At 43.3% G+C, this 22,898-nt stretch overlaps 1 protein-coding gene across 5 annotated transcripts in view; it reads left to right on the top strand.

Annotated features, from left to right (window-relative positions):
* The first annotated feature begins 10,179 nt into the window (after positions 1 to 10,179).
* Positions 10,180 to 22,898, top strand: part of MON2 (MON2 homolog, regulator of endosome-to-Golgi trafficking) — a 98,416-nt gene continuing 85,697 nt past the window's right edge. For all 5 annotated transcript variants that reach the window (XM_018552918.1, XM_018552921.1, XM_018552920.1 and 2 more), the window contains exons 1-2: positions 10,180 to 10,531; positions 21,753 to 21,816. In XM_018552918.1, coding sequence (XP_018408420.1) covers positions 10,418 to 10,531; positions 21,753 to 21,816 — 178 coding nt within the window. In that variant the 5' untranslated portion in view covers positions 10,180 to 10,417. The remainder of the gene's footprint in view (positions 10,532 to 21,752; positions 21,817 to 22,898) is intronic.

A 22,898-nucleotide genomic window follows, 5' to 3' on the forward strand; every position in this document is an offset into this window, starting at 1 on the left:
ATATATATATATAATGTATTAATACAAAATAAATATCCAGCTGTGAGAGGGGGGTTAGGAGTACACCAGTTTTTCGGTATCGAGTACAAGTTCCGATATTTATCTTTCTGTACTCGTTGATACTAAGTACTGATACCTGTACTTCCGCTAGCATGGTGCTGGCTTCCCAGGCAATCAAGAAGCCAGGGGGCGGTAATGACACGCCACCCGGCTTACTGATTGCCCAGCAAGCCGACTCCATGTTCCCTCCTCACTTGGTGGCGAGGGACCACGGAGCCGGCCTACCGGCCAATCAGGAAACCTGGCACCATGTAATGACTTGCCGCCTGGCTCCCTGATTGGTCGAGAAGCAGGAAGCTAGACAGCGAGTAATGACCTGATTGGCCGGGGAGCCATCGTCCAATCAATCAGCATCGAGCATGCCAAACAGCATGGAGCCGGCTTCCCAGCCAATCAGGAAGCCGGGTCGTTACAGGCAACCCTAAGCGGGGGCCTCTAGTGCACTGTGATAAAATACAGCAAGTTTGCATTTTATTGCAGCGCCCCACCCATCACACCCACTTTTTGGGGTAAACATAGAAAACAATTGTTTTCTATATGTCCTTGTGGTGACCTGCATTGATCCAGTGCGGTACAAGGGAGGTCACTAGATGTGTAAACGGGCCCTACACAGACCTCACCGCAGCGCAGACCTGAAGTGATTGCAGTGATAGACAGCTCAGCCTATCACTGCTGTCACTTGTAAACAAGCAGCCGGGTCATAGATATGCCTGCAATACTCACATTCTCTGCTGGGCTCTGCATTAGATATGTCATCAGTCAGAATCCGGTAAAGGAAGTTAGTAGTGCAACTTTCCCTGCCCCGGCTCTTTGTCCATGGCTTGTGGCCTGTCTGCCATACCCTAGATACGCCACTGGACGCTGGTACGGCCAGGCTTGTATAACAGGGAAGGTTAAGATTTGCATATATACATATATATACAAACAGTATATAACTTCAGCTGGCTACATGTCTGGATCTAAACATTTTGACAAGCAGTTTTCTGAAATGTGAAGGCTGCCATTGCTGACTTCCTTCTAAATTGCTAGTAGGATTACTGTCTCCGTCCTCAACGTTTCAGGAGTCACTGACCTGCAACAAGTACTCAGCAAGGGATCTGCATAGTTTTTCCAAGTGAAGCGCCAGAAAACAATAAAGCTATGGGACCAGCGTGACAGCAAAGCAGCATTTCCAGAAGCTGGTCCAAAACAGCCCATAGATTTCATGACATAGGAATGGGCAAAACATCATCAGTCCAGCTCTCTAAGATGTTATGCACAAGAAACAGTACACAGCATAATAGGATAGGTCCACCTTCACCGGACCTGCCAGTGATGTAGTCAGCAAGCTTACGCACTTCTTGGGCATGTCCCCTTCATCATAGTGTTGTGTCAAGCATTAATGTGCATTACAATAATGTACGTGTTACAACACCCTATATACTATTGGATCATTTAGACTGCTCGTGTTTTTTTAATTTTTTTTAATTTTAATTGCTATGTCCTGGAATTTAGAGATAAATGGTGGGGCAGACAGCTGCTCAAGATCTACTTAAGGCTAAGTGGACACTGCTTTTCAGTTATATGCTTTCTTCACTTTGCTTTAATCCTTACTTAGCACATGGGTGGACAGAGCTGATCTGATGACACTTTTTGGGTTCACAAAATCATAAATGACACTTGGTTGCAGTGTAAAAAGGGGCTTTTCATTAGTTGGTTGTTGTGTCTAGCATTGAAGACAAGCTCCTCATAGGGTAGAACAAACTTACATACACTTACCTGTACTATGCTTTTCTCTGGGTACCAACAATTTTATGGTGAGAGCTGTTAAGCTGCCCTCCTCCTGATCCCAGCAAACTAGGAAAAGGAAATAGAGATTATAGAAAAGAAAAATATTAGTTACACATATTAATATAACATTTTTATACATAATTGCAGCAATACTGATACTAGTAGCGGTATTGGCGCCGATGCCGAGTATTTAGACAAGTAGTCGCCCAAATGCTCCCGATGCCTATCCCGATACTGGAACTTCTTGTATCAGGAAACCAAGTGGCGAGTCATTACACGCTGCCCGGCTGCCTGGTTGGAACACCTGGCTCCCTGATTGGTTGAGAAGCTGGCCAAGCAGGAAGCTAGACAGCGAGTCATTACCTGATTGGCCAGAAAGCGGGCTCCATGCTTCCTCGTCCCCTTGTGATGAGGGAGCATGGAGACAGCTTCCCGGCTAATCGGGAAGCCCGGCGGCAAGTCATTACATGCCGCCCGGTTTCCTTAATGGGACTTCCAGTATCGGTATTCGGGATCGGCGAGTCCTGGAAAAAAATATCGGTACTTGTACTCGATACCGAAAAACCGGTATCAGTGCATCCATAATTTATATAGCATCCACAATTAGTGCAGCGATTTGCAAAATAAATCGAGACAGTGCAGTTACAATACAAAGCAAGGCAAGATGCTTAGGAGGTGGGATAGGCTTCCCTGAACAGATACTTTTTTAAGGGCCTGTTCACACGACGTCCGTTTTCTGTGCTGACCTGATCTGTACGCTCCTGCACTAAAAATGCATCCCAATGTATCCCTATGTGTTTTATGGGCTACAGTTCTCACGTGCGCAGTCCGTTCAGGTTACGACAGAAAAAATACTGCATGTCACATTTTGTCCGGTCAGGAAACGCGTCAAAAACCCGTCAAAAACGCACTGCACTGCAGCTAACATACCGAGAGCCCCACTCCAACAAAAAAAATGAATGTTTTTTAACTGGAACGTATCAAAAACGCGGCAAAAACGCACTGCATCAGTAGCACCGCGTCTGCAGATCCGCACCTGATCAGGACCTGATATCAAAGGTGGAAAAGCTAGGAGAGCAAACAAATTGGGGTAGCGAGTTCCAGGGGATGGGAAAAACTCGGAAGAAGTCTTGGAGGTGAGTACGGGAGGGAGCTAGAGAGCAGCGGGTCTTGGTAGGAATGGAGTAGACAGGTTGGGTGATATTTTCAGATGAAGTTAGTTATGCAGACACTCTTCACTTAAAGACTGCGTTCCGTTCCCACAACTAGGTCGTTAAGTGAGAAAAAGAGGAAATCAGCTCTAATATAGAGTACATTACTGTAGTAGTAAATACTGTCCAAGAAACTGACTGCGGGAACAAGACTGAGATTGAGAAAGGGTGATGCGAGATGAGCTTGACCCATGTTCTCATACAGTCTTAAAGTGACATTAAAGCCAAAAAATGTTTCCCCTCCCCCCCATGTAAATGTTAGCACTTACCTCAAATGATGTCTCTTATTCTGATCTTCCTCTTCTTTCCCCATGTTTTCATGTGTCCCTCCAGCGGTGCCGCGTCTCTCCGATCCAGCGCTGACTGCTCTGTCTCTCCGATCCACCGGTGTCTGCAGGCGGGTGCACGCGTCCATAGACTTACCTTGCGTCTCTGATCGTCTCCCGGCCGAGAATCGGAACTGCGCATGCGCCCGCCCCAAGATCCTTTGCGGCCGTACGATCACTTCCTGATTCTCGGCACGGGATCGAGCAGCGATAACGAGGTAAGTTTAAAACCAGTTCAAGCGGTTTTTTGTTTTTTTTTAAACTTCTTGCCTATATCTACTGCTTGCTAGCAGTAGATATAGGCAAAAAAACCAGAGGGTTTAGAACCCCTTTAAGTAAGAGCGATCATTAAACAGGTAGGTCAGTAAGTGAGGAGTAGCTGTATATATACTGTCTATCTATCTATCTATCTATCTATCCATATATTATATACATACACACACACACACACGTACACACACACACACAATCTTTTTAATTCCAGTTTCCTGCCAGGGTTAAAGTGTATTTTCACCTTTTGTGAGAACAGAGTAGAAACCAGGTCATGCCATTACAGTGAGATAACTTATTAACTTATATTAGACACAGTTATGAGGTTTACTACATAAAACATATACAGGGTAATTCACAGAAGGGTGAAGAGTTTGGAGAAGGCAGGAGAAGTGACTAATCTAGGACACCATAGCTGAACTGGAAAGGGAGCTGAATTGGAGAATTTTTCCAGTTCAGCTATGTTGTCCTAGATTGTTCACTTCTCCTGTCTTCTCCAAACTCTTCACCCTTCTGTGAATGACCCTGTTAGTACTGTTATAATGGACTAGTTCTAGTTTCAAATAGAGATTACATTTCTAAACTAATTGCCTCATCTTCATCTGCAGGACATATTATTTGTCTCTTATTTTTTAAGATTTCAGCATCACATTGGTGACAGGAGTGTGTATTGTCTGAGGTAGGAAGCACTATGCAGAAACATGACATATATTATAGGGTAATGCTGTACGCACCCCCCGCACCTCCCTTGTGACGCCACTGGGGTAATGACACCTATAAAGTAGTTTGGGGGAATTAAAGCAGACTTATTAGGGACACTGTGGGTCTGCATACATAATACATTACAAGAGAGCAATAATGCAAGACTCAAGTCATATATTTAATGAAAACAAAACTTTAATTGTAAATCCACCCAAAACCTTTTTGTTTTTGCTTTGGATGAAGTGGGGAAGGCTTGGAAATCCTTTTGGATTTTTAATACAATCTGGGGCTCTGTTAGAAAGCTCCCCCCTTACTATAATAATGACAAGGGTTTTATCAGACCAAAAATTAGGGAAAATCTACAAGACCACAGACAGCTATAAAAAGCTGACAGAGGTTCAAGCTATTCCATACTCTACCATAAGTTTCTGTCTGCGCTGCTGTTGGAGAGTTTAACTGGCCATATACTATGGAGTCTATTTATAAACAATTCGCAGAGCCATTTGTCCTGCGAAATTTCATGAACATTCGTTCTGCGTGAATAGAGGCAAAAACAAACATTCGTATTGTACAGTTTCTTTCCTAAACATGTGCAATTCGTTTTGTTCCGAATTGACATTTGTACAAATTTCTGTGAATTTGGACACTTGAATGCATCTGAATTTCCAAATGACAGAAATAAGGAATCTGAACAAATCCGAATGTTTGATTCAGAAACTAAACACAGCTGTTATTTACCGCTCTCTGGCTTCTCTGCATTTGTATCTCAAATGAAAACAAAGTAACAGAATATTGTTACAAAATGTAAATAATGAAAAAAGCTGAGAGATCTGTGCTAGGGCTTGCTCACACCAAATCAGGACCAGATCTGTATATAACCAGGACCAGATATATATAACTGTGTGAAACTATCTTTGAGATTATTTTTGGGAGTGAAGATGAAAAAAGCCATAGCTTCTACTATTGCATTTGAAGCAGTGCAGACAGTGGTCATTAGTAGGAACATTGTTGATGTTCTCCCCAGCTGTGTGAAATCATAGCAGTGGATATATTTGTATATATTGTACAACAGTTTAACCACTTCCCAACCGATGACGCAATTATCCCATCACGAACGTTCAGTTCGTTAGCAACCGTTAACGGGATAATTCCGTCAATCGGTACAATGAGCGCTGGTCCATGAAGGGACCAGCAGCTCATTGAGTTACTGCTGTTATTGGGTCCCCTGTGGTCCGAGGCAGACCCTCAACAACAGATTAGGTGGTCACAGTCCTGTAATCACATCAAGAGCTGAGGGCTTGTTCACACCAGTTGCAGTTGTGGTGCAGTCTCTTCAGTTTAGCAGCTGCATCAAAAACACATCACAATGCTTTCCTATGGGCTTTCTGGGGCTCCGTTCACACCAGTGCAGTCAGTTCAGTTGCAGTCAGATAAAGTACTGCTTGTCTCATTTCCGCTGCACCTGATCTCAACGGAACGCATCAAAACATGTAAAAAACGCATGCAAATGCATCTGAACAGAACACATCAAAAAAGAAAAACAAAATGAGCAGAAGTGATGATCTTATTATCCTGGGGCTTCCTCTTTGTGGGCATGGGAGATTTACAAAGAAGGGAGCATTGCACCCGTGTGTGACGTGGATGCAGATGTTATAATTAAATATGTGGAGGTGTGTCCACCCCTCTATGACACCAAGCATCCACAATACAAAAACAATCGCCAGAAGATAGCGATGTCGCTGGAGAGCACTGCCAAACTGCACCCGGATTTCTCCACCATGAATAGGGGGCAGAAAGAAAAATGTGGACGAAAGAAGTGACATAATGGTCTAATTTGCCTTTTGAGGTAAAAAACAAACAAAATCCCACTGAACACGCAACGAAACACATCAAATTGCATCGCACTGCAGTTGCACAGACGCACGCAGTTCTGATGCAGTTATGGTGTGAACTAAAGTTCACCACACACGTTACTTTCTGATTGTACAATCTCCTTTAGGCCCCGTTCACATGTAGCGAATTACCGCACGATTTCCGCCGCGATATCGCGCATTTTTGCCGCACGATATCGCGAGAAGTCGCCGGCCAATGCTATTCAATGGAGCTGTCTTAACTCCATGTCGCGCGTCGCTCGCCGCGGTCGCAAGTCGCTTCTACCGGACCCTTTTTTCGGCGGATTTTGCGCGATTTTGCCTTTTTTCTATAGAGCCCGACGGAGAAGGTCGCGCTACCGTCGCTGGATCGTCGCTGGAACGTCGCCCCCCGAAAGTCGCGCTATCCCGGCCGTGCGGATCCGCTGCAAAAGGTATGTCGCTACGTGTGAATGGGGTCTTAAGGTCCCCACACACCTTACGATAATCGTACGATAATCGCGGGAAATCCCGCGATCGTACGATTATCGTAAGGTGTGTGGAAGCCGTGCGACCTCTGCTACTGTAAGGTCGCACGACTTTAAACTTACGGACATGTTTCAAAACATGTGTGTGTAGCATATTTGTGAGATAAAAGCCGGACAGGCCGATGTGTGCAAGCGCTCACTGCCCGTTCGGCATTGCGGTCATCGTAAGCCCGCCCCCAGGGGGCGTGGCTTTTGATCATCGCAAGTACGATCTGCCTATGCAGGCAAATCGTACATTTTTTTAAGTACCTTACAACCATCGCAAGACAAAAGTCTTGCAATGGTTGTAAGGTGTGTGCCCAGCCTTAGATCCATCAACTATGTAGAGCAAGGACTTGCCTGATTGTATGCAAATTGATTGGATGGATTAAGTAGGTCCTAATATTACATTGATTTGGTAAAATCTAAAATTGATTGTACAAAAATTGTATGGTCAGATTGTAACATGTGTGGTGACCCTTACCCTAATCGCTGTGATCTCAGAGCCGTGGCAGCCACACAGCAAGCAGCTGCCTACAGTGTTGTGCGAACAGCTAGGCGGCTGTGTTACAAAAGCAATACAAAGTATCTCCGAGGGGATTACTGTATTCTACCCAGAGATACTATCAGGGTTCTTCACAAAAGGGTGAAGAGTTTGGAGAAGGCAGGAGAAGTGTACAACTAGGCAACATAGCGAAACTGGAAAGTGAGCTGAATTGGAGAATTGTTCCAAATCAGCTATGTTGTCCTAGATTGTTCCCTTCTCCTGCCTTCTCCAAACTCTTCACCCTTCTGTGAATAGCCCTGTAAGTATCAAAGCCCCTATAAATAAAAAAAATAACCCCTTGGTTCCCCCTAGTTTTAATAAAAATAAATTCAAGTTTAAAAATAAAGTTTTTAACCTTTTAAAAAAGGAAAAAAGTTTAAGAAAAAATGTTTAAGAAAATAATAAGAAAATATAGTGCATAGGAGGTTATTAACCTCCCTGGCGGTATGATTTTTATTTTTTTTCATGTCATTTTTCGGTCTATTTTTTTTCCGAATTTTTTTCGTCTTTGTCGTTCTCTCCACGTTTGCGACTCTCCAGCGCTGCTGCGGGTCTCCGATCCAGTGCTGACTCCTCTGTGCTTGCTGGCACTTCCTGTCCCACGGTGTCTACATGCAGGTGCACACGTCCTTAGACTTACCTTGTGTCTCTCCTCGTCTCCCGAGCGAAAATCCGAACTGCACATGCGCCCGCCCCAAGATGCTTTGTGGCCGCCCGAGCATTTTCGGATTTTCGGACGGTAGCGCGCGGCAAAGACACATGTAAGTTTGAACCGCAATTAAAGCGTTTTTAAAAAAAAATAACTTTTTGCATATATCTACTGCTGGCTAGCAGTAGATATATGAAAGAAAACCGGAGGGTTTAGAAACCCTTTAAGACCCATTTTGTCGTTTGAAAAACAGTATATAATATGCGTAGGTGTAATGCATGAGGAAGATGGAAATTATGGTCAAACCAACACATAGCAAAAGTGGCAAAATTCCTCTGCTCCCCAGAAGTGAAAACATTGCCTGAAGCTGTGTCACTAATGGGTTAAGTATCCAAATCCACTCTTAGGGCTCATTAACACCATATGTCCCCATTTACAACTGAACATGAACACGCATCAAATGCGTGCTTTGCAGTGCGCTCGCAAAATACGGTTGCTGTGTCATTACCAGCTAATGGCACTCCAAATGCAGCCGGGAACATGCATGTTTTTCCCCGTCTGCACTTTTCAGTTTTGGATAGAGTGGCGAGGGATTAGAAAACCTGTCAGGTATTATTGATGTCTGTGTCCCTGTTATGGAGATTCACCCTCGATACAGTATTTGTTCTGGTGACCATTATCACTGAAAATGTTGGGTTGTCACAAGAACAGAAATAGAAGGGAAATCCTCCAATGGGGACACTAGTTCTGGTGACCCTGCTGACCACCAGGAATCTGCCTCTTTTTGGAGGGAATTCCTATCGCTTCCTGTTGTGATAAATGGCATGAAAAAGCTGACAGGAGTTATAATCCTTCCCTACTCTATCCAAAACTAAGATTTGGCTTCAGTTCTCGCTTTAAGACCCCGTTCACATTGAGCGATTTATCGCGCGGTAATTCCCGCGATATCGCGGCAAATTACCGCGCGATATCGCGCTCCAATGCAATCCAATGGGGCAAAGGGTCCTGCTGTCGCGGGTCGTGTGTCGCTACAGCAGGACCCTTTTTGGAGCGGATTTAGCCGCGATTCAAGCTTGCTCAATGCAAGCTTGAACGCGACATCGCGCGGCAAATCTCGCGATGTCGTGCAAATATGCAAATCGCGCGACAAACGCGCGATTTGCATATCGCGCAGTGGGAACAGGGCCTAAGCTGGCCAAACACTGCTTGAATTTCAACTGAGGCCTGCTCAGGAAGAATGCCCCCCTTGGAAAACCCCCTCATTTGGACAAAAGTCGATTTTTTAAAATTGATTGATTTTTGAATTTACTTTTAATCGAAGGAGCTGGTCTAAATATTCTCAGCCAAACAGTGACTAGACAATCCGCTGCAGTCACTGTTCAGGCAGTGGCATCACAAAGGGGGTGCAGCCCGCACCGGGTGACACCATCAGAGGGGGTGACACCAAAATGACTGACAGTCATTTTGGTGTCACCCCCTCTGAAAAGTCAGGCACTTGGTCATGGACCGAGAGCCTGACACCTGCATGAGAGAGGAGGGGCCCAACGCCATACATTATGAATGTCCCCTCCTCTGTTTGCTGGTGTGCGCATGGCATCATTACATGCATGCGTGACGTCACACACATGATGACATAACACATGTGCGTGATGACGTCCCAGCAGGTGACACCTGGGTTACACCCCATCTGGGGACGTCTCTGTGTTCGGGTACTCTGACAGCAGTACATCCATCAGAATACAATAGCCTGTTCACCATTGATGGGCGAATTTGACTCCAGACAAAGCTGTTTAGCTTGTTTTGGAAAGGATTGAGCTGCATTCACCTGCTATTGTACAAAAGAGAAATATAAGGTGCAGAGCTAGAAATTCAGAACAAGAAACAATGGCAAACCACCCCTATGAGAACAAAGACAAAAATATTTTATTATGGTTAACATTTCTGTATTGCTGTTTGTGCGTTCATGCCCGTGACAACCATTCTTCCATGTCTTATCCTGGTGTCACAGGGACAGGAAGTATGGGAACATCTCCCCAGTGGAGTCAGGAACTATGACAACTATGTAAACTCTTCCCCACTCAGTCCAATTTGTGAATTAGCCTGCAATATCAGTTGTAATGCTTCAGCAATAGTGTCACTATGGGATTGTCCAGCTCATCATAAGTCTGCGTAGTGTGAAGCCGACACTGACAACACCCCCCTCCCTAACTGATCTTGGTGACAGGCGCCAACCCTCTACCTACGTCTTCCGTGCGATCTGCGCATGCGCGGCCCGGCTCACCTCCTGTGTTTACGGAAGCGGCTGTTACGTGTCAGTGCGGAGAGCGGGGCATTGTGGGAGTCCGGCTGATGGCCGAGTGAAAGGGCTGACAGCTCTGCACCGAGCCGGGGACATGCTATAGGGAGGCGAGAGGGCTGTGCGGAGGCCTGCCTTCTCGGTGCTGCCACTGGTGGCTTCAATTCCGCTTCTCTTTGTGTGGAGGCCACAGATCCTGAGCTGGCGACATGGCTTCCTCCACCAGTAGCCCAGAGGCTATCAAGAAGCTCCTGGAGAACATGCAGAGCGACCTGCGGGGCCTCTCCATGGAGTGCAAGAAGAAGTTCCCTCCTGTCAAAGAGGTAATGTCCCTGATAGTGTGTGCAGCCATATTCTACATGTCCTCCCTTCAAATCGCAACCCCAGCAGCCTAGAGACCTCTGTCTGTCCTGTGTTATGGTATCATGTATGACCTCAAGAGATCTATGTCTGTGTCATACATGTCCACCTTTCAGATCACACCCCCAGCAGCCAAGAAACCGCTCTCTGTCCTGTGTTATGGTATCATGTATGACCTCAAGAGATCTACGTCTGTGTCATACATGTCCACCCTTCAGATTGCACCCCCAGCAGCCTAGAGACCTCTGTGTGTCCTGTGTTATGGTATCATGTATGACCTCAAGAGATCTGACAGAGATCTATGTCTGTGTCATTTATTTCCACCGTTTGTATTACACCCCCAACAGCCTGGACTCCCCCTGTCTGTCCTGTGTTATGGTATCATGTATGACATCAGGAGATATGACAGAGATCCATATCTGTGTCATACATGTCCTCCCTTTATATTACACCCCCAGCAGCCTGGACTCCCCCTGTCTGGCCTGTGTTGTGGTGTCATTTATGACCTCAGGAGATCAGACTCATGTTTATGTGCTATATGTCCTTCCTTCATATTACACACCCAGCAGCCTGGATCCCCTGTCTGTCCATCATGTATGACCTCAGGAGATCTTACAGAGATCCATGTCTTTTGTCATACATGTCTTCCCTTCATATTACACCTCTGCAGCCTGGAGACCCCCCCGTCTGTCTTCTTTTATGGCATCATGTATTCCTAGACAAGATTCAGGAGATCTGATGTGCTCCCCTTGTAGTCCAGAAGATGCCCCTCTCCTCTGGGCAGTGGTAGTTACATTTTTATTTGTTTCATGTTTATTATTTGACTCAAAGTTTGTTTCCTTTTCTGTTGAGTGAATTACTAATAAAGTCCTAGTCATCTTCCCCTCTGAATATGCAGATCTGTGGCTTTTCCAGTACCTGACACTCTGACAAACTAAGGGTTGCTATCCAGCTAGATTATGGTGACAGCACAGGTCTACGGCCAGAGCGGAAACACTTAGTCATCAGAAGCTGCTGTGATGTGGCTTGCGCAGGAGTAGAGCAGGGAATAAAGCCCATTGTATCATGGGAACAGATATTATATCCTTAGTTTAGGTCTGCTTAGCTGTGATATGTGCACAGCGGAAATAAAAGAACCATATAAACTCTACACAACTTTTTTTATCCTGGAATTGGGCTTTAAGAAATACACAACCTTTAAAATCGAAAGGACAGCACCTGCTTACCCAGCCATCCACTGCTGCAGTTTCTTTCTGCCTTACAGTGAGCTGACAATCTCTAAACGTAGAATGGTTTTCAATGGTTTATTTCTAATGTTCACTCAACCTGTAATATTAGTAAATAATAATTATTATACAGAATTTATATAGCGCCAACAGTTTGCGCAGTGCTTTACAATATAGGGAAGACATTACAATTCCAATACAATTCAAGACAAGATGGTAAGGAGGGCCCTGCCCGTGGGGGCTTACAATCTAAAGGGTGGGGGAAGTGATAACATGAGGAGGTAGTTGTGCTGTTTGTACCCAAATGTAAGGCCTTTGTACCATTGGAGGCATATACTTCCATTCTTCAGCTTGAGCTGAAGAATGGAAGTATATACCTCCATTAAGATGTCACTTAAAGGAGAACTATGGAGTTAGGGCTTTTCCCCATAGTTCTCCTTAGGGTAACGGGAGGACACAAACTAGCGTCCTCCCGTCACCCTAGGCTCAGTATACCACGAGCAACAGCTCGCGGTATACTGAGACGCCGCAGCTGAAGCGGATCCCGACAATTATGTTTGAATCCGCCCAACTGCGTGAGTGACAGCTGGCTCTGCCTATCTGACTAGGACATTACTGAGCCAACCTCTGACAGTCTCCTTGTCACAGGTCGGCTAGAACTATGAGGTAAGGTGGCTATTACCTGCAGGTTGAGTGGTTTGTGTGGTATAACAGACTGTAGCAGGAAACATTAGGTGACCCTTTGCTGGAATCCACAATGGCTATCTCAATTAGAATAAGGAGGGAGCAGTGGCTACAGTGCTGTAACTCCCTGATAGGAGCACCCATACATTGGGCTTCAGCTTGCTTGTATTTCCTAATCAAAGCAGGGATCTGAGTGGGACCAAGTGCTACATGCACTTGGTACCCTGGTGGATTCACCATTGATTTTTTTAAGGCCTGGTAGTACTTCTTAAAGTAGTATTAGGGGCTGGGTTTTTCTTTGCCTGAATGCATTGTTTGCACTAAGGTGGAAAACGCCCAGCACTTTTCTTACATCCCCGTCCCCCCCACATTTACTTGCAGCCTCTCATCTCCTCCGCTGCGAACGGGAAGATAATCTGGTTTCCCCGAACCTCCAGGTTGCGGGGGAGAGTACTGAGGGCAGAGGAGCCATAGGCTCCTTCTGCAGTCAGTCAGGCTGTGACTGCAAAGGTGGGGGCATGGTCAACCGTACGCTGTGTGTCTATGGATGCACACAGCTAGGTGTGGGTATGGCCGTGACCATGCACGTACGGGTGCCTTCACAACAGTTGGATAGCTGGTGGAGGCACCCGTACAGAGGGAGTTGTGCTAGCTGTCTGGATACCGCTAGAGCACAAACAAATTAGAAAAATAAATAAAATAACTTTTTTTTTAGCAAGCCTGGCCCCTGCAAAGAATAAAAAAAATTGAAGGTTTAATGTCGCTTTAAGCCATCTGTTAGTTTTGTATTTCTTCTGGGACCTCTATTAGTGAGATCACTGCACTTGAGAACTTGCACATCTGCTGTGACCTTTATAAAGGGTCCCCTTCCCAGATCACAGCGTCAGGAACATGACTTATGACATAGAGTTCTAGATCTTGGAGTTTTTAAACTCCTTGCTTCTTAAAACTTCTAAGAAGCAAGGGGCTGACGTAGGCCTCATGCTCTATCTATAACCAAAATATCACTCTTGGATGAAATGTAATGTGATGGATATTGTGACATCACTGCACTTGTAGTCCATTGACACTTCATCCTGTCCATGTTACACACAATTTCAGTACGGAGATAGATGGAAAGGTGAGTCTACAGGAGCCAGAGCACTGCACCTGCATTCTACTGATCGTGGTTGAAATGCTTTACTGGCTCCTATGCAAAAAAAAATAATAAATGCACATTTTTATTTTATAAAGAATATATTTATATCTAATTTTTCTTTCAAATGTGGCAATTCCCAGCAGTTCAGAGCAGGTTTAAAGTGGTTTTCAGCAACAGCATCTAGGAAGGTGACTGGATCCACTGTTGTATCATATTAGATCAATGACTGGTTCTAACTACAAAACCAAGAATCAGGATGGTGGGGGCCATAGGTCAGGAGTGAGTCTTTTTAATTGGGTGAAAATAAAATGCTGGAGTTCCACATTTTCTGACCTGCCTAATGGGATTTTGTACAGCAAAGTAGTCTAATAAAGCAATACCAGAAAGGATATACACATCATGGAGATTGTCTCCACTGTGCTTCTTTCCATGATATGTTTCACATGAGTTTATTGCACAAACTAAGAAATGTGGCGTACATATGTCTCCTGTTGCAGTCCCCTCTTTGCTTTCCAGTTGGTGATTTGAAACAGTTTGTAAGGTGTGTCTCCTTGCACAGGTCACATGGGTGGTTTTACGTATATGCTGTAAATGTCAGCACAACGCTGAAATCACTAGTACTATTGACTGCGGAAATGTTATGTATACATCTTAGGTGTTATTTTTAACCAGCGTTAAGGTGCCCGTACACCTATCGATTATCGTTCGGAAATCGTCCACAAATGGTCTTTTGAAGATAATTGTTCAGTTTATGGGAACCCAATGTTTTTGTTTTTTTATTGTACTACTGGCTGAATTTTCTTGAAAGGTGAGGCTGGAATTTTTTTTTTTTAAATCGTACAAAAATCGATGGATTAGTGGCGTTTTTGTTATAAAAAATTTGCAGCAAGAACACTGCACATGTGCCAATGAAAATCCGTTCTGTCCAGGGCCGGCCTTAGGGGTGTGCGAGCAGTGCGGCCGCACAGGGCGCCATGGCAACACCAACTAAAATTACTGAGCGATAATCGCAGAGTGTATGGCCAGCTTTAGATGTCAGAGTGGTCTTTTTAAACAATAATGAATACATTTTGATAAAGTAGAAGTCCAGACAGACAGCTTAAAACACAAATGAAATAGGTCCATGTTTACTGTTTTACCTGCCAGAGCATTTGTAGTTCTGTATTAGAGCTGCAACAACGAATCGACCAAATCGATAATAATCGTTTGAGAGAATAGTTGGCAACTATTCTCATCATTGATTGCAACTATTCTCATCTGCACTGCCGGTCAGAGGAAATCTTCCTCTGACCGGAAGTTTATAGGGTAAGGTATCAGAGCATTTACCCGGTATCGGCACCGATACTGATACTAGTATTGGTATCGGTGCATCCCTATCAGAAATACTTTAATATGCTTTGGGCAATTACCGTAATGTTTGTAACACTGGCTAAATGCACGGGTCCCACTACTGAGAGGCCTGATTGATCAAGCTCCAATAGCATCTTACGTGTTGAAAAGACCTCCCAAGAAACATTATCGCATGGCAATATAATTTGAAAGGCTGCTTAACGTGTTAAACAAGAACTCACGGCAAATAAAATCATAACCCTTGCCGTACAGGGGTAGCCCGTCTCCTCCGCTCCAGCGATGGAATGTCCCTCAACGTCCTCACGTCCAATACACTGTGCTGAATGTGATGACTGACAGGACCTTAGGCTGCTGGAGCAGAGGGGGGGGAAGCACTCAGTACAGAGGCTCCTCCCCATTCAGAAACTATTGATAGTAAGTATGAATGGGAGGAGCCTCTGTACTGAGTAACAAAAGCAATACAGTCTACATTGTCGCTCCATGTTGCCTGTGCCATTGTGTTGCCTTTACTGGTAAATAATGAATTACCGTAGTTTGAGCAATACGTTTTCTGTGTTACTTTCCAGCAGCTGACTGATACGGTATGAAATGAAATGTGTGTTTAATAAAATGGACGTTTAGTAATAGGTTCAGGAATAGAGTTTACTTTGAAGTGTGACTCACGGAAAGCGCTCAATGCTCAGTTGTCGAGAACCATAAGTAAAACTAATACTGGAGCAGATATTTACTGTAATGGCTCTACAATGACACATCCTGCTTTGAAATAGCTATATTATACAGGAGAATGATTGACTGCAATGGTACTATTTTTATTAGCAGCAGTTCAGCATCGTTTTTATGATCTTAGAGCAATTTGACAATAAACACATAGAGTACATGACTACATGTAGACACAAAGATTGTCTTACATTTCTAGATGTAACGTACTCACGAATATGCTCAGAGATGCTATGCCATCGATATTCAGCTGGTGGCCTGAGCCTCATTTCCTACCTTGGAAGTGGTTTCAGGATCATTGGGTTGAAGTCTGATACTTGCCATAGCCTAACCAGTTACTGGAAGTAAACATTGTTAAACCTTTGTGAGAAATTCTAGAGCACAGAGAGCAAAGTAGTAGATTTCAACCTATCTCATCCTTCACAGAAACATTACAGATTCTATCATGGTTATTCACAAAAGGGTGAAGAGTTTGGAGAAGACAGGAGAAGTGAACACTCTAGGCCAAAATAGCTGATGTGGAAAAATTCTCCAATTCAGCTCATTGTCCGGTTCAGCTATATTGTCCTAGATTGTTCACTTCTCCTGCATCCTCCAACCTCTTCACCCTTTTGTCAATAACCCTGTATAAGTCAATAGGTGTGTGTTTCATTATACAGTAAAGTGGAATCATTGACAAGCAGCTGAAATGTGTCTTAGTAGGAACACTTTGTATAGATTGTGCAATTCTGAGTGATATGTTGTAATATTTATGACTTTCAGATAATATAATTGTCCAGCAAACATGCCCCTTTTTATTACCTTTTTTTTGTTAGTGGGTGTAATTATCTCCTTTGCAAGATACATCTTCCACCTCATCATTCGACTAATATAACCGGTTAGTGTACATGTATGTTCATGGTAGATAGCTACAGCCATATAAACAACAATCTGAGAATAATCAAGAACCCTGTATGTAAGACATAAATAGTTTAGGTTTTGTGGCTGATTAACCCTTTCGCTGCCAAGCCCTCCGGAACATTTTTCAAATCAGCTGACCGTGGTGTTGATAAACCATAATGTAGGTATATCTAGGTGCTAGTGATGGGCTCGGGCGTGTTTGCAAGCGCCTCGTGCCGAGCCCGCCAGGAAGCTGACAGCATTCAGCACCAATCACTGGCACTGAGACATTTCCCGATCTCTGCAGCTGCAGACCGGGAACATGTCTCAGTGCCTGTGATTGGCCCTGCACGCTGACGGCTTCCTGGCGGGCTCGGCACGAGGCGCTTGCAAACACGCCCGAGCCCATCACTACTAGGTGCTTGCACAGATGCATGGCTTAGTTGCAAAGAATGTTGGCATCTTGAAAAGCCTTGTTACTCATTTATGCAAATGATGACCTGAGATCACATGGTCATGCTGTGGTCAGCCCCTTTCTGTTTCCATCTTTCAGAATATAAAAGCTAAGTTAAAGTTTTATTCTCCTCAGCACAGTTTCATTTCCCATTGAGGATAATGCCTTAGTTGGAGTTTTACTTCCCATTGAGCACAGTTTCATTGGCCAGAGTTTTGTTTTGCCACTGGGGATTCTGCCTCCACTAGTGATTTCTCCTCCTCCTTTTGTCTTCTTAGAAGTAGTAAGATTTAGAGATATCGCTCTAGTGATCCACGTTAACAGAGATACCAGTGGAGGGGTTGAAGGTAAACTTACCTTTGGGGACTTTACTGATAGGAAATTGAATTCCCTCCTTAGATCCTAGTTTGAGTTAACTGATTTGGCCTTCCATACTGTGTTGGTGGGAACTCTAATCTGTCAAACCATCAGAGGGGTTTAAACTCTTTAGAGAGAATCTTTACACTGCTGGGGTAGGTCTTCATATTATTGAGTGGTTGGAACAGAAGTCTGGAGCCTTATGCTTCAATTGAGATGATTTATTGCAAGCCTCTGAACTTCCCGCATAGGACTCGTATGTGTAGAAATGTGTAGGACGCTCTGGCTACGTGCTTGGGACACTGATGAGATGTTCAAGGTACAGCTGATTTGTCTTTCCTTCGAGGGATGTGGTGTGTTTTGGACTGGCTCTTGACACTGTCATTACGAACACCTTGAGTGTCTACACTAAGCTTCTACTCAAATCAAGACTCCCCTTCCAGTTCTAGTGCCTGTGCTGAAGCATGGGATAAAAAGCAAGATATAATGTGGGAATTAGGTGAGTAAGCTGTGAAAAATAATACAAGGTGAGACGACTTCTTTTTAATGAAGAACTCCAGGCATTTTATAAACTTTCCCTTGCACTGGGGCTACTCCTGCACTGCATTGGTTCAGTGCTCGTTTTTGTCTAGAGGATGGAATAAAGCAGACATACTCACCTAACCTTGGCCCTGCTGTGGTTGGCACTTTCTCTGCTCTGGATGTGGAATGGCCCTCTGCATCCTCACGTCTAATGCCAGTCAGTGAACCTGCACACTGACTAGCATCAGACATGATGACCTCATTGGTCTTTGAAGTCTAGAGGAGAAGAGGCTGTGGGAAAGTTGTGTTTTTTTTATTTTTTTTATTTTACAATTCCCTGATTACTTTTTTAAACCCATTCAACTAGAAGATAACATACCCAAATAACATTCAGTTTTGCGTCAATTCTCTCATCAGCTGGTTAACTTGCACAAAAGGAATGTACATGTAGTTTTGCTGGACGAATAGCTATGCAAATTTTATATACATAGATCCCTTTGTGTTCAGTGCTGCCCCATTGTTCATGTGGTTCCCTACTATTAGTGAAGTGAGTCTTGATCCTCTGGTAGTTTTTTTTTTTAGTACTTTTATTGCACATTTGAAGGCCACTTGAAATCCATAATCTAACCCTGAAACTACAATACCAGAACAGGTAAAGCAATGGTGTTGTGGAACAACCTTTTCTTCTTTTTTTTTTTTTGTGTGCTTTTAAAAAGGTAGTTTGGCCTGAAATCACATACTTATCATGATCAATAAAGATAGCATGCTATAATTTGTTACTCAGTTGACTGTTCTATTGGCTAGCTCATGTTATCTCTCATTCTCTTACTTTTTCTGGCTATTGTTTGAATAAAAACTGCCATAAATTACCTCCATAAAGTGAAAAACTTTTTTTTTTTTTTTTTTTTTTTTTTTTTTTATGTGACTGCTGCATTGATAGTCATCACTCTGAATTTGTTCATTGGCACAAATTCATATTTTTTTTATCTGGGAATTATGTTTTATTATGTAGCATTTATTTTAATATTAATTATACATAAGTGTTAGGTGTGCAGTCTGTATAGGAGAGGGTTTCTGCTTTTATTATATGATAGCATGTAAAAATCAAAGATTTTAAAACAGTGAAATGATCTCACATTCTGCATCTAACTTTCCATTCTATCATGAAAGCTCATACTGTTGGTGGTTGTGCTGGTTGACGATGCCAGATTCAAGAGGCTGGTACGATACAGGAAAGATTCTTATAACTGTTGGTACCACTCTGTGTTTGAATGAGAGAAAATATTCATTGGTACAGGCCACAAACGAGGAACTCCCATGTTTCTAGTTAGCCTGTTGCCATGGAAAGCCTGCAATAGGTCTTGCTTGAATAAACCACTGTCTAGTCTAGCATGCTATTGGATGAAAACATAGCTTTACACATTGCCATTTCTGCTCATCTAACACTATTACATACAGTATTGTTTATATATTATAGTGACAAATCACTATATACCAAAATGCATAGCAGATTAAATACTTCTTTTTTTTAAACCGAAGGTATTCACTTGTCTCATTTAACACATATCACAAAAATACTAGGATTATGACTTATTTCAGGACAGTGGGTGGGGCTATGCGAATCATTGCTTTACGTCCCATCAGCCAGATGCACATCTAGAACTGCTGGTGTATAGGGCAAACATAGCCTAATACAGCCTTTTATTCCAAACTGCATACAGCTCTTTCAGGCTATTTGGCCATCATCAGTGCAGTGTGTGGAAACCATGACTTCTATGGAGTAGGACTTTGGACCTAACAAGACAGTATCACTATAGAGGATATGGTGAAAAGAGACTAAAGCAATCAAAAAGCCCTCACTTTAATCCTTTCATACCACAATAAAGCCTTCTAAAACAAAAGGCATTCACATGTCTCATTCCATCACATATCCCAAAAATACGATGATTATCTACTTTGGGCAGCACAGTGACTTAGTGGTTAGTGCTTCTGCCTTGGGACACTGGGGGTCCCCGGTTCGAATGCTAGTCAGGACACTATCTGCAAGAAATTTGCATGTTCTCTCTGTGCCCGGTGGGTTTTCTCTGGGTACTCCAGTTACCTCCCACATTTCAGAGACATGCTGGAAGGTTAATTGGCTACTGTCTAAATTGGCCCTGTATGTATGTGACATAGGAATTTGCATGGCTTTGCCCAATGTCCTATAATTATTATTACTAGTATTTATATAGCTCTTTACAAATTGCAAATTCAAATCAGTCCCTGTCCTGACGGAGGATTGTAGGCTCCGTCAGGGAAGGGACTGATGTGAATTTGCAATTTGTAAAGAGCTATATAAATACTAGTAATAATTATAGGACATTGGGCAGAGCCATGCAAATCATTGCTTTACGTCTTATACTGACGTATAGGGCAAATATAGCCTAACTTATAGAGTCATTTATTCCAAACTGTATACATATACCTTTCTGAGAATCAGAAGAATCCAATAGAAGGTACTGGTTCTATGTTTCTTACACTGCATACTACCTGTTCCGTGTGGTGAAAGTGAGCAGGTTACTTTTTTTTTCTCTGGAACAATTATACAACATTGGAGTCGGAGGATGGCAACTTCCCTCTGAGGCTTTCACTTCTCAGCAGACTCCCTGTGATGTTCACCACTGTTTTGCTGCTGAGCAATGCATTATTTCTTAATAACATTTCATGGTCAGTAAGCGAAACTTGTTTATTTTGCTGATGAACACGAGTTCCAGACTCGTAACAGTTAGGCCTCGTTCACACCTGACCGTTTTGTAGGGCGTTCTACGCTCGACTAACGCTCTACAAAACGGTCAAAAATATAAATTGCATTGTAGTCAATGCCCTCGTTCCCACCTTGCCGTATTTCCGCCCGTCCCTAACGCCCTACGAAACGGCCCACGCCTGAAAAGGTCCCGGGACTACTTTGGGCCGTTTTGTAGCGCGTTTTCCATTGGGATACAGCCAAGCAGCCTTTGGAATTGCGCGACGGTCGCGCGACTTTTTTACCGCGAATCGCTTTAAAAAAACGTGCGACAGACGCGCATATTACAATACGCCTAGGTGTGAATGGGGGCTTAAGGTAAAGGTTTCATTATTTCCAACTGCATTAGTTTGTACAAGTTGTAGGGGAAAGAGACAGAACAGGTCAGTACAGATCTTCCATTTGCCTGGCCATGACCACCAGCTCTTCCTAGAGGTATTTCAGGGCCAACTGGGAAATATAAGCCTGCCACATGTCCTGTTTTTGCACTGTGACCTCCCCCCTGTTAGATATGCTTTGTACAGGAGATGCTATCCTGTACAAACCATGTTCTTCAGAGAAGCAGATGCTTTGGCTGAAAACAAGCATATCCTGCCTAAAATAGGGTTGCTGGGGAATCACCCTAGAACAGTCCAAAGCGTTGTGTTCAAAGATAACAACATGATGACTGGGATCAGCCCAAAAAGTAGAAATGGTGCCATTCTATGGTTCTATCCAGAGTTTGGGTGCATTGCTGCATAGGAGACGGGCACGGCAGGTTAGTTTTAGGCAGACTAGAGAAAAATCTTGACTGGAACTGTTCACTAAGTCTGTTTGGTACCTCTCTTGATCATATTAATTTCTTCCTGTACCATAAATTTTTTTATTTATTAACAGTTCTTGTAGAGAAATATGTGTATACTCTGAAGCATGATGTAACCGTACAAAGGAGTCTGAATAATGTATATACCATGATCCAGAAATATAAATGCAGAGAGTGTGATGCTTATTCAAAAGCATTTTCTTCACATGTTATCATCAAAGAACCATAATATACTGCTTTGTACTTGATCACATTATGCATTATGTCTTTCAGGCTGCAGAATCCGGCATAGTGAAGGTGAAAAACATAGCTGCACGGAACACTGACATACTGACAGGTTAGTTATTATAACGTTGTTTACTTCAATAACGAAGACTAACGCTCAATTTTAGAGGTGTATGGGAGTGTACAATAAATTACACACCTATAATTGTATTCTATTACTCTTTACAAACATTTTCTTTATCTTTCTCACTCCTCTGTCTTATAGCATTAGTAAAGCCAGCTAGGATTTCTCCATGAATTGGTCTTTTTAAATGTTGTTCTGATCTTCATTTAATTAATTAGACAATCTTATCTGTTAAATGTTAACACATTTAGAATACTAAAAGTGCACATATTTCAGACAAAAAGATTTACATTGGCATAACCTTATTGACCATATTCTTTGAACAGTAAATCTCCTAGTAGAAAAAGCATGACAAGGAAAGATGTTCAAAAGGAGTGGTTCATCACAGGCTTCACTATTACCCGGGTGCAAGTCTGGCTCGTTGCACTCAAATCAGTAAAGGTGCCCATACACTGGTCGAATTTTTGCCGATTTTTTTATGTACCAGCTGAAATTCGCACACTATGTGGGGCTGTCGGCTCCCTTTCAGCCGGCATTCCTCATTCAGCTAATCGAAGAAGCCGGCTGGAACATTTTTGATTGATCAGAGCCGGCAGCCAATGATCTGCCCGCTCTGATCGGGTATTCTGACAGGTGCTAATACATTGTAAACAGCGGGATTCGTCGATCGACATGCTATTTGTGTTGATGGAGGAATTGGGTCAATTTGTTTTGTTCATCCCGCGGGTTGAACATAAACATTTGATAGGTGTATGGTCAGCCTAAGAAAAGAAACTGAAGCACTGCACTTTGCAGCAAATTCTCTTGTTTATTGAATAATAGCAGGTGTCACCTCTGAAATGTTTCCCAATGAAAACCATTTTCAGTATTAAACATATTAGCCTCTGCTGTTCCCTAGTCTCAAAGGACTAATGTAGTGAGTGCCTCTGGATGTGGCAAAGTTAGCCTGGAATGTCAACTGAGCTCTGAAATTGTGGCGTTTTTCAGACTTTTGTGTACTGTTTTAGCCACAGAGCGATTTCTGGGACTAGAGATGTGGCACAGCCTTCTGGTATGACCCTGTGTTTGAA

Source organism: Nanorana parkeri, unplaced genomic scaffold (genome assembly GCF_000935625.1).
Source record: "Nanorana parkeri isolate BGI_ZX_2015 unplaced genomic scaffold, ASM93562v1 scaffold101, whole genome shotgun sequence".
Taxonomy (NCBI): Eukaryota; Metazoa; Chordata; class Amphibia; order Anura; family Dicroglossidae; genus Nanorana; species Nanorana parkeri.